The sequence below is a fragment of the Gekko japonicus genome, unplaced genomic scaffold (assembly GCF_001447785.1).
Source record: "Gekko japonicus isolate JY-2015 unplaced genomic scaffold, Gekko_japonicus_V1.1 scaffold1176, whole genome shotgun sequence".
Lineage (NCBI taxonomy): Eukaryota > Metazoa > Chordata > Lepidosauria > Squamata > Gekkonidae > Gekko > Gekko japonicus.
In genome coordinates, this window is record NW_015174877.1 from 446,399 (window position 1) to 459,321 (window position 12,923).

General features: G+C 40.9%; 1 protein-coding gene across 5 annotated transcripts in view; it reads left to right on the top strand.

The window, feature by feature from the left end:
• Positions 1-12,923, top strand: part of SRRM1 (serine/arginine repetitive matrix 1) — a 35,664-nt gene that overhangs the window by 107 nt on the left and 22,634 nt on the right. For all 5 annotated transcript variants that reach the window (XM_015424856.1, XM_015424857.1, XM_015424860.1 and 2 more), the window contains exons 2-6: positions 4,740-4,829; positions 5,818-5,940; positions 8,135-8,305; positions 10,884-10,996; positions 11,782-11,982. In XM_015424856.1, coding sequence (XP_015280342.1) covers positions 4,740-4,829; positions 5,818-5,940; positions 8,135-8,305; positions 10,884-10,996; positions 11,782-11,982 — 698 coding nt within the window. The remainder of the gene's footprint in view (positions 1-4,739; positions 4,830-5,817; positions 5,941-8,134; positions 8,306-10,883; positions 10,997-11,781; positions 11,983-12,923) is intronic.

The following is a 12,923-nucleotide window of genomic DNA, read 5'->3' on the forward strand; positions in this document are numbered from 1 at the left end:
AAGATGTGAAGCAGGCCTGGGCAGGGGGGGATGAGGACCGTCTTATGCGACGGCTCACCTCAGCCGGGCCGCTTCTTTTCCCTTGTCCTTTCCCCTCCCCCCTTATTCGACCCTGTGAGGAGCGGATAAAATGGCGGCTCTTTTCCAGCGCGGCAGAAACTGAAAGGGGGGGAGGGATCTCCCCTTCTCCTCTTCCTGTTCCTTGTTGGTTCTTGTTTGTTTTTCTGGTCATTATCTGGCCTCTTTCGTTAAACTGCTACGGAAAAAAGCAGGAGGAGGAGAATCGGCCTCTTCCCCAGTAAATCTCAGGGGGGCATTTTCCGCCCCCTCATAGGCATGTGCCCATGTCTACTGGAGGCCAAAACAGGAGCCTAGTGACCCCTTAAAAACTAATAGTTTATGCCTGCATACATCCCTTTAACTGTTTTGTCATTAATATAAATGCGTTGGCCTAGTGGATATACGCCGAAATACATCAGACGAAGTGACGTCTAACTCACGACAACTTCCGCTGGAACAAATTTTATTAGTCTTTAAGGTGCTGCTGAACTACTATTTAAATTCTGTCACTACAGTCACGTGGCACTGGCATCTTATCTAGAACGGGCACGTTTGTTCCCCCCCCCCCCTGGGCATATACAGATGTGGTGGGTGCCCCCCTTTTCCCTCTTTCCTCTTTAACTAGAAAGAAAAAGAGAGAAAACAAAGAAGAAACTTGTGTGGTGAAATCCAAAACCAAAGTTCATGTAGTGTATTTTGTTAAGATCAACCAAATAATACAATACAACATGCAAGTTTTTGAGTTCCTGAGATTGCAAAATGTGTTGTCATGTTTTTGGGTTTTGCTATAAACCAACACAGCTGCCTACTTTATTTTGCTTAGTTTTGATTGTTGGTGGTTCTTGTGGATGCTCATCCATCAATCAATCCCCTAACACCATCTCCCTGGCCATATTAAACTACAAGAACTAGAAAGATAAAATGGGGTAGAGGCTGGTACCAAATGTTAGGGAAGATAATAATCTTGTTTGTATTTACATTTGGTTTCCAGGAGATTGCATGTTTGCATGCAATACATGACTTCTATATATATTTAGCCAAAGGCAGACGTTGGGCATTATTTCAGTTTGGAAGGGGTTCTTAGTGGTGGGGTCCTCCCGAACTACACTGGCTGCCTATTGAATTCCAGATCCATTTCAAGGTGCTGGTGCTTACCTTTAAAGCCCTATACGGCCAGGGGCCAGCATACCTTTGAGACCTCCTCTCCCCATATGAACCCCAGAGGGTACTGAGGTCCACAAATCAACATCTGTTAGTGGTTCCCGGCCCCAGGGATGTCCAGCTAGCCTCGACCAGGGCCAGGGCTTTTTCAGCCCTGGCCCCTGCCTGGTGGAATGAGCTCCCGTGTGAGATCAGGCCCCTGCGGGACTTACTGCAGTTCCGCAGGGCCTGCAAGATCGATGTAAATTGTCATTTTAATATTGTTTTAATTGTATATTTAACTGTTATACACTGCCCTGAGCCCATTGGGGAGGGTGGTATATAAATCTAATAAAATAAATAAATAAATAATGAGGCTTGAAGGTGTTTAGTTAGAAAGGAAATTCCTCTGAATTAAAGTAAGCTGACTCTGTAGAAAGTGAATGTAAAGTTGCACGTATGAGCTGTTATTGGACTGGGGCTGGCTTCATCAGCTGGCAGGTGCATGCGTACATGTATATGTATATCTGTATGGGGAGGTTTCTTGGTGCATGGGTCAAAAGTTCATGGAAAGCAAGCAGATCGAAAGGCCTGTAACATTTCTGTGTTGAATGCTGATGTATTATTATATTATTATTATTAATTAATTTTGTATCCCGCCCTTCCAACATGGGCTCAGGGCGGCGAACATAGAGGCAAATGCCATACATAAAACAATAAACAATCATTACCTATAAAACAGTTAAAAGTCGGTGCTCAACAGACCATATCAATTCCATAATAAAATGCCAATAACAATAACACACTCCGAGTAAACACAATTGTCTCTGCTCAATTGATGTTACACTATAACTGTCATCCCCATACCTGGGCCAGTGCACCTCATGATGTTAATACGGTGGTGGTACAATGGCAGTGGCAGCCCCTACTCGAAAGCCTGGCGGAAGAGCTCCGTCTTACAGATAAGATAAGAATAGGGGCTGGAAAACTGGTTGGTGATAATGCAAGCTTCCTTGTTTTGTGGAAGATGTCTGGTATTGTGTGTACACAGAAAAATTATTTTTCAAGATCCATGTAAAAGTAGTTAAGGTGTGCATACATGTAAAAAGAAGGAGTAGACAAATGTAAATAAGCAAATGTACTTTTTGTATTTGGAGGGACAGGGGTGGTTCGCATAAATTTTTATTTACTTCATTTATGCTCCACCTCCTCAGTTGGGGGTGCAAAGCAGCTTTGTTCTCCTCTCTTGCATTTTATCCTGACAACAACCCTGTGAGGTAGGAAGGTTAGTTTGACAGTGTGACTAGCCCAGATTTATCCATCAAGAAGCTTCCATGGCAAAGCTGGGATATGAACCTGGTTTCTCAGTTCCTAGTCAGACACTCAAACCAGTACACTGGTTTATACCCCCCAAGTCAATGGCCTTTGAACTTTAAGTGAGCACTCTTAATAGTAGCTTCTCTGCAACAAAGGCCTAGAACATATATCCGGTACTCCCCTGTGGCTGAACCCTGCAGAAGTCAATAGCAAATTTTCTACTGTTAGAAGGACTTCTGAGAAACTGGATTCTATGGAACACATTTGCCATAGATCATGGGTGGCCAGCCACATATGGTACAGCTGAGTTAGTGTGAGCTAGCTCACAGTTTTTTAGCCTCCGGCTCACACATTTTTGTCTCAGCTCAGAAAGGATGGCTCTGGAGCAAACTAATTTATGCAGTAGCCAAATCACTGGCTCATAACTGTAATGCCAGTAACTCACAAAGCAGAATTTTTGCTCACAAGACTCCACAGCTTAGAGGGAGCATTGGTACAGGTGGCATGGTTTTGTGACATAACATCAGGCAGATGTTGTAAAATGAGTTAGTCCAATGGCACCTTTAAGACCAACAAAGTTTTATTCAAGGTGTGAGCTTTTGTGTGCATGCACACTTTGTCAGATGATGAAATGGAATTGCATATCATAGTTGTATATATAGGAGTGGTTTGTTAAATTAGCATGCAAAATAGTGAGTACATAACAGATCAAAAGAATGACAAACTTAGTTCCTGGTTATCATCTGTTTCAGTTCAACTGGGGGGGGGAACATAGGTAATAAATATGTTAGAACTGGAGATTGATGTACCCTAATTTGTGAGAATCCCATCCTTAGACCCCATCCATCTCCTTCCAAGCATGGAAGTGAATTTTACAGCATCTTGGCTGTGTAGAGTGTTTTCCTTGTCCCCAAGACAAAGAACTGCATTTAAATCTACCATTCCAAATTACATTACATTACATATTCAATTATATTCTTAATTGCTAAGAGTAGTAATAACATTTTGCTTCAATAGAACATGGAGTTAACTGTTTTAGAGTCATGGGTGTGTTACTTTACTACTCTCTCTAGAGAGAGCTTCTGCTTTCTCAGGTCCTAATCCAATCTATGTGCTGGAGGCTTGTTCACTAATTATTTTGATATTTTCTGTTTGCATGCATAGTAAAAAAAAGTACAGAATAAATGGCTTTTGAGTAAATGGTCCAATTGTTTAAAATGTGCAAGATCCTTCAGCCTTTTTATTTGGAAGTATGATAAAAACATAAGAAGAGCCATGCTGGATCAGCACAAGGCCGCATTATGTCAAGCATTCTATTAACACGAGAAATATTTCTTGAAAATTTATTCAATGAAACTAAGAGATTATTTGATTACATATCCTTTTTGGTTTGGAGCAAGAACAGCTCAAACATTGCCAAACATAATAATGGTGGGTATCTTTAAGAATGCCCACACATATAGTAGACTTGCTGTCAAGGTGCCCATGATAATGGGATTTGCCTTAATGGAGTGCTTTCAAGTCTGATCATATCCACATATCTCTGAATTTAATCTTTGCTCATTATAAGACAACAGCAGTGTTCTCCCCCTCCTTTCTGGCGCCAGTTGTTGTTTTTATCTTCTTATAGATATCTGGTAGCTCAGTGTCCAATGTGGTATGATGTCTACCATTTGTAATTAAAAGCCACTATTGCCACACTTTCAAAGTGCTGTTGAAAGAAACAGAGTTTGTTTCAGTGGTTTGCCTTAACTGAAAATCAGGAGATTACTTCAAGGTTGTGCACAATATTAAAAGTAATTTGTTTTCACTATTGAGGTTTCATTTTCTCAGTAAAACTTTTCCAACATGGATGCCCTGTTGTGTTTATGGGAATGAACAGAAAATACAAACTAACATAGTGCAGACTATCAGCATCATACTAATTGCTCTCAGTATTGGTAGACATGCCTTTAAGTTTTCACGTGAAACTTATAACAGGTATGGATGGGGTGTTCTGAAATTTGTTTATGATGAACTGTTCTTCAAGATTCTATACTGACGAATAAGCAGACACAAGTGAGACCCTTTCAACTAAGTTGACTAACAAGGCAATTTGTTAGAGGCATGTGTAGATACAATAACTAACTTAAAGTCCAGGTGGTAAGAGCATTGTGAAGAAAACCTGGGGTGATAATTTGTTTAAGTATGGTTCATGTAATTAAACTCTGTTGTTCTTTTAGGGAACAAGCGCAGAACAGGATAACCGTTTCAGCAACAAACAGAAGAAGCTCCTGAAGCAACTGAAGTTTGCAGAATGCCTAGAAAAGAAAGTAAGTTCAATGCAGACTTTGCCACTATATATCCAAACAACTTATTTTTTTTGCAGTGCTGCCCCCTTTTGTGTTTTTTTTAGTGAACATCCAGCCTGACCAAGTATTCTAGGAAACCTTGCATGCTGTTTGGTCCCAATAAAATAATACTACACAAGTTTTGGTTTTGGGAATTATCTGGGGCCTATTGTCTAAGCCCATTTTGTTACCTTCACAGATTCATACTGAATTTTTCTAAAAGCTGCAGAATATAATTGAATTCAAATGTGTTAGACTGCTGCGAATATGGGAAGTCAAAAGTAAGGCTAATTTGTCTCATTGCACTAGAACTAGGAAAAACTGCTTTTAATTTTGCTGCCAGATTTGATTGTGACTAGACAGTGAAGTAGTTTCATTTTACTGTAGCTAGTTGTGGCTGGGTGACAGCAGTCTTCTGAAAAAATATGCTAGAAGAATAGTAAAAAAAATCTGCTGGAATTAATTGCTCTGTGGAAGAAACCATTTTTAACTTTGTGGTTCAGTCATGCTTTCTCAGGAAAATTCTGGCCATTTCTCTAGGTAGGTTAGACATTTTAATTCCACTGAGGAAAGATTTTAAAGAATTATAAAATGCTAAACTTTAGTGGGGAGCTGCGGTGGCTCAAGTGGTTAAGATGCTGAACTGCAGTTTGTGCTAGGTCAGTAGTTCAGCAGTTCGAGACCTGAGTGCCACATGACGGAGTGAGCTCCTGTCTCTAGTTCCAGCTCCTGCCAACCTAGCAGTTCGAAAGCAAGAAATTGCAAGTAGATAAATAGGTACCACTTTGGTGGGAAGGTAACAGCGTTCTGTGTGCCTTGGTGTTTAGTCATGTTGGCCACATGACCACGGAAACGTCTTCGCATAGTGTTATAGTGTAACTTGCAATAACCTATACTGTTTGACAGCTTGTTGGAAATGTTATGCAGATGAGCATAAAATGTAATAATACTTTTTGTCTTATGAACTCAGGTGGACATGAGCAAAGTAAACCTGGAAGTAATCAAGCCTTGGATAACAAAAAGAGTAACAGAAATCCTTGGATTTGAAGATGATGTAGTAATTGAGTTTATATTCAACCAGTTGGAAGTGAAGGTAATGATTTTGCTGTGTGACCTATCTTCATGTTCGTAAATGTATTGCATAATGCTTTGGAAACTGAAACTTCTCTATGGAAAACAGTTGATGAAATTAGGTGGGGATGTTGTTACAATGTATATTTGTGAATAAATCACTTTGTAAAACACTTTGTTAAGGTTGGTAGTTTTAGTGAAAGGTGCTTTAGTTTGCAAAACTGCTCAGGTGGAAAAAAATCAGACTTACTGTGTTGATTTTGCTGTTACATGTTAAGTTACTTTGACAGCAATTTTCTAATGATGATGTGATTTATGATTTAAAAGGCCTGAACCAAAATGGAAGTTATTCCTTGCGTCTGAAGTATAGCACCATCACCTTATTAGGTCACAGCAGAGTGAGTGTCCAATGTCGCTCTGACCAACTCCCTTGATGATGCAGTGTGTGTTTGGAGGTGAGTTGTGTAAAGTGGCCGAACCAAAGACAGACAAAGCATCCAGCAAAGAGCAATTGGGCAAAGCTTTACACTGCTCTTGAAGTTGTGAAGTAGATCAGGTTTAAATGCAAAAGCATTGAGGTGCAACTCTAAATTGGTAAGAGACTTCTCAAAGGAGAAGTTGTGGTATTAAGATCAGCTTGGTAGAAAAAGGGCTGTCTTCAGTTGGGGAGGGGGCTGATATACTTCAGAAAATCAATCCTTCAGATTGATGTAGATGGAAAGCTTAATTAAAGGTGTGAGCCATCTCCTACTGAAATCAATGGTAGAGAGAGAAATTGGTAATGGTACAGCTGGATTGCACCATTGTAATAAAATTAATAGTTTACGAATCTTACAGCATGAACTGCATAAATAAAACTGAGTTCATGATAGTACACTTGTTCATTTATTTTACACAGTCTGCCACTGCATCCCAAGACATGGTGAAGTCTTTTCTTTGAACTATTGGCAAAAAATGCTTTTGTGCTAATATACTTTATGCTCAGTCTTCCTTCCAAAGAGTTCATCTTTATGATTTGACTGAACAGTTGATCTTTCAAGTGAGAAAGGTGTTGCTGTTTAAAAGGGGGAAAAAGGCTATGCTGTATTTGAACGTAAGATTTTATCATTTTTTAACAACCTTATTTGGAAACGTATATGTTTGCCTAGAAATCAAGCTGGGGAAGTAAGTTTTTAAGGGATCAACTGAATAAAGTTTGTACTAGGAAGTACCTTGCTAACATGTAGTAGTATAATAAAACCAAAATAAGCATTTTTTTAGTTCCCCTTCATAGAAAGCATGATTTAAAACGTAAGAACTTTTTAAAACAATCTTTTTTCCTTTTTGTGGTTGTGTACTCATTATTGCTTGTTCGTCTTTTGCAATTTAGATAAATGATATAACATTAAACTCAAGGTGGTTGAGTTGCAGTAGGGAGTCGGAAGCAAGCCAAGGGAACAACTTTCTCTACAGGGGACTTGGCGATTCCAAAACCCCCCCCAAAGTTCCAAGAAGAAACTGAAGACACCTGGAATCTGTACTTGCTTTGTGCTGTTGAGCTGTGCTTGTTATATGGACCTTGTTGCTTTGAACAACAATGTTAGAACTCAAGTGCCCACATGTATTGTGAGCCGCTCGACCTCTTAATCCTTTGTGGGCATTACATAACTGTAAAAAAAAATCCCCAATATGGCAGCTTTTGTTCCATAAGCAAGATGGTGGAGGCTTAGTCTAGTTTGCTGATGGAAGTAAGCAAATGCATGCATAAATTCTTGTTCAGTTTTCACAGTAGGACTTTCAGGTACATTGTAGTTTTATAAATTCTGTAATGTTAAGTAAATGTGCATCTTCTGTCCATTGTATGGATCACAGTAGCAGCGAAACCAAAAAATATTGAGGGACAAGTGCGTAGATAACTACAAAACATTATAGAAGCATCGTAACAGTTGGTATGCTAAATTTTTGCCCCCAGTTGTAGCAGCTGCACAGACCAGAATACTTATGAAATCCACAAAGGATTAACAGGCCATTCTGAATGTAATGGCAAGGTGAGAGAATTGGATATCTGCTAGGCCTTTTATTACTGAACAGCCTTTTAGAGAGAGTTGTTAAAAACTAGAAATGAGTATAATATACTGTAGTCTCATGGTAGGTGATTAAGTCAAAATTAAATGAGTTTGTCTGGGTTTGTTTTTTCAGGTAACCTGTTTTTCTTCCTGTCATGTATCTCTTTGCAGAATCCAGATTCCAAAATGATGCAAATCAACCTGACTGGATTCTTGAATGGGAAAAATGCTAGAGAGTTCATGGGGGAACTGTGGCCATTACTGCTGAGTGCACAAGAAAACATTGCTGGTATTCCATCTGCTTTCCTGGAGCTGAAGAAAGAAGAAATAAAACAGAGACAGGTAAGACTTTCATAGGGTTTGCTGGTAGCAAATGGAAAAGTGATTTCTGTAACAGCTTTGTGCTATTTGCTAGAGTCCTGTTTTCATGAGAGGGAGAAAGCTTTTAAGTAGTTGTGACACTTTTGTTTGGATTAAGAGCATTAGACTTGGACCGGGTTTCAAATTCCAGTTCAGTTGTGGGCTTGCTGGACCACTGATTCAGATAACTGGCTTGAGAATGAATTGGGCAAATTCTGGGTTAACTCTGAAAATCTACCATTTCACTAGTACTTATACTAATTTAATAAATATGTATACATCTAGTTAACCAGTTATGGTTACGCAGTGGGATGCTGTTCCCTTACTGCAAGGTTGAATGACTTTTTGTGTGGTTCGCTGTTTAGCTCACGTTTGTAAAACAGTGTACAGAATTGATGTACCTTGTAAAATCTGTATGTGGTGGGGCAGCTAATCAGCTGTTGGCAGATGTTCTCAAGCATTGTGTTTCAGCTCCTTCACCACCCAAGGAATTTTTGTTAGTTCTCCCCTGAGAGGAGGTCATCTTGGTGGGTGATTCCAACCCCTCCTACCAGGGAAGCAGGAACAAACTCTTTCACTTCTTGTCTTCTTGTTGGGAGCCACCCACTACTCCAGTTCTGTTCCTGCCTCAGCAGGGAGAGCAGCACTAGTCAGGCTATCCATAGCTTTTCTACCTTAATCTCGGGGGTGCCACCAGATAATACATATGAATTGTGTGTTATCTCATCTGCCAGGTTGGGAAGATTGTGGCAATCTTCTAAGGGCATAAAGAGTTGAAATATCATTAACCAAACACTTCAGAATCTTGCAGTGTTTTGTCTTTTACTGCCTCCCATGCCTTATCATCAAGTTAAATCCATCTAAGATGGGGGTCCTGAGCTCCGGTGGATTGGGTATGGGAATTCGGCTCCTGGCTCTGGGTGGGCGCCATTGATGCCAGCACAGAGAGTAAAGAGCCTAAGAGTGATGCTGGATGCCTCATTATCAATGGAGGCCCAGGTCACGGCAGTTGCCAAATCAGCCTTTTTCCATCTTCGGCAGGTTCAGCAACTAGCTGCTTACCTTTCCTCCCGTGAGTTGGCTACAGTGATCCATATGATGATCACTTCCAGGTTATTGTAACGCACTTTACACAGGACTACCCTTGTACCTGACCTGGAAGCTGCAGCTAATGCAAAATGCGACAGCGCACCTGCTGACTGTTGTCTTCACAAGCACACTTTCACCTGGTGCTACGCCAATTGCCCTGGCTGTTGATAGCGTTCCAGATCCACTTCAAGGTGTTAGTGTTAACCTTTAAGGCCCTATGTGGCCAAGGACCAACATACCTGTGGGACCACCTCTCCCAATATGTGCCCTGAGGAGCCTTGCGCTCAGTAGATCAACATCTACTGGTAATCCCTGGCCCAAAAGACGTCTGCCTTGCCTCGACCAGGGCTAGGCATTTTTGACTCTGGCCCCAACCTGGTGGAACAAGCTCCCAATAGAGATTAGAGCCCATTGGGACCTATTATAGTTCCACAAGGCCTGTAAAATGGAGCTGTTACACCAGGCCTTTGGTTGAGGCAGTGAATGTCCAACCAATTTGGCCCCTCCTACTCAAGCCGCCCTTGATCCTGATGGCAACAAATTTTCCACACTGAGAACCCATACCAGTCAGGTTCCATATCCACTTTGATGGAAACAGGCACAGGATACCACAAGTTTCTGGAATGCCGTCTTGTTTATTAAGGGAATTGGAATGGTTGTTTTTAAAGTTGATTGATCTTTGTTGTTATGTTGTACGTTTTGATGTGCCGTGAGTCCGCTTGTGGGCTAGGGCAGGATAGAAATTAAATAAATAAATCAAGTCCTAGAGGCAGAAGCTTTGTGATGTGTGTAGCATTTCACTTGGTTGGTGTGTTCTGTCGTATTCTCTAAATCAGTCTCCCACTTTAGAAGTCACAGCAGAATCTGTGTGAATGGTCAGTTCCTTCTGAACTTCTGTACAATTGACTGCCTCTAAAGGGGTGCAGTTTCATGCGATATGAAGAATATTCCTACTTTTTTCAAGGCCATTGAAAAATTTTTAATATATCAGTATGCATGGCTTGATGTTTTCTTCAACATTGGCTCCGATATTCTGAATAGCAATTTTTTAAAAAAATGCTTCTTCACTTACCCTTTAAGGTTAATTTTGTGGCAGAAATTGCTAAGGATGCGAGTAGCTCTTTGAGACAAAAAGACCCATCCCGGCTGGGTTTGAATACAGTTTCTTGGGCATACCCAAGCACTTATGTAAAGTTGCAGGCTCAGTATCTGAGCTAGTATACTGGCTTATAAATCAGGCTGTCCAAATCTTGTTTCTTTCAGTAATTAATTGTAGTTGGTTTTTAGAGGCAAGCCACTCTCTCCGCTGTCCTGTCTTGTAACATCTGGATGAGAATAATGAAATAGCATATCCAAGTTGAAGTGTTTTGAACTGCGCTGAAGCACTAAATGATTATGGTGGTGGTGAGGGGAGAAGTTCCTTGTATGGATTCAGCATTGTGTTTGATTTAAGACAATGATCTTTTTTCAGATTGAACAGGAAAAATTGGCTTCTATGAAGAAACAAGATGAAGACAAAGAGAAGAGAGACAAGGAAGATAAAGAAAACAGAGAAAAAAGGGACCGGTCTAGAAGCCCTAGACGGTAGATATCTAACTGTTGGCATTGTCATGCATGAGTCCTGCCTGTAGTTGAAGTACTGTGAAAGATGTACTGTGAAAGATTTGTTAGCCAGCATTCATGGGGCAGTGGAGTTGCCAGTTAACAAAGATTTACCTGGCTGGTGGCCAAGTGACTTAGCCTTCAGTTAACTGAACTTTCCAGGTAAATTGGTGCCAATAGCTTTTACTGTACTCAATAATTAAATTATGGAATTTGTTATCAGTGGATGTAGTCACTCCTGGAAGCATAGATGGCTTTAAAGGGGTATGTATGCGGAGGGGGTAGGCAGATTCATGGAGAAGAGGCCCATCAATGGCTACCAGCTGTAAAGACTAAAAGGAATCTCCAGAGGCACTTAGCCTCTGAATACCAGTTCTCTAGAGGATGTCATCAGGGGAAGGTCTTGGCATCTATGTCCTATTTGTTGGACCTGTGTCAAATGCTGCCCTGGTCTGATCCAGCAGGGCTGCTCTTACATTATTGTGGACATCTGGACCTCTTTGGTAGTGTAATTTATTATAGACTTGAGCTCCTTTTGGCAAATGTGCCCTGCAGTACTTGGCAAAGGTTTAATACTCTAACCACTAAAACTTAGCTTCATTAAGTTTTATATTGAAAGTGAGTTGTAGACATCCATTTTACCATTCTAAGCCAACAGGAAATTTGCTGGAAGAGAGAAATGGAAATGCTTAGTTGAAATGCATATCTGTTTGGTATCTTTTAAAAATTGTTGCTAAATACATGAAATCAAAATTGATTCTGTTTAGGCGCAAATCAAGATCTCCTTCCCCTCGAAGGCGCTCTTCCCCTGTGAGGAAAGAGAGGAAACGCAGCCATTCCCGTTCCCCCCACCATAAAACTAAGAGTCGTAGTGTTACTCCTGCACCAGAAAAGAAAGAAGAGACTCCTGAGCCAGAGCCTTCAATCAAAGTAAAAGAAACATTGATACAGGAAGCAACATCTACTAGGTATTCTTATTTATTCTTGCCTTTATATCTCAGGCTTCCATACCACCGTTATTCTGGAACTTGTTTTCTAGAGTCATTTTATCATGATAGGACTTGCCTCTTATTTTTAGAGCTTTACAAATGTTATTGGAAGTTGTAGGCTTAATGCATGGTGGTATAGTACTAGGAAGGACTGTTGCTTGGTGGTAGAGCAGCTGCTTGGCATGCAGAAGTTCCCAGGTTCAATCCCTGGCACCTCCAGTTTAAATGATCCGGCTGTGGATGATGTGAAAGACCTCTGTCTGAGACCCTGGAGCGCTGCCAGTCAGAATAGACAATAATGACCTTAATGACCTGACTTGTTGTAAGGCTACTTCATTGATTGGATCCAGCTAGGTATGCCACACAGTCTCCCCCAGTTTCCCTCCTTATAACTTCCCCCGTCTCACATTACTTTTGTCCATGCAAGTCCCATGATTCCCAGTTGAGTATTTGTGGTGGTTGAAGGGGACCCCCTGCTTCCATTTACAGCAGTGGAAAAGCTCATTGGATCCAACCCCCTGTGTTCTTGTTTGTGTATTTGCACTGTTTTTTGTAGTGTTTTGGCTCCCAAACAAAATTGACTTGTACAAAAATGGGACTATTATTTGAGAAATGTCAAGTTGTATTCCTTTTAATACCTTGACCTAGATAGCCCAGTCTAGCTCGATTTCATCAGATCTTGGAAGCTAAGCAAGGTTGACCCTGGCTAGTATTTGGATGGGATGGGAGACCTCCAAGGATTACCAGGGTCATCGTCATGACGCGAAGGTGGGCGCTGGCAAACCTTAAGGGGTTGCCATAAGTCAGCTGTGACTTGACAAAACACACACATACCCATGCTAATATAGCATCTGTCTAGCTTGCTTAATTCAATATTAGTATTAACAAGAAAGGGGACCCGCAATACTCGCGCGGGGGGG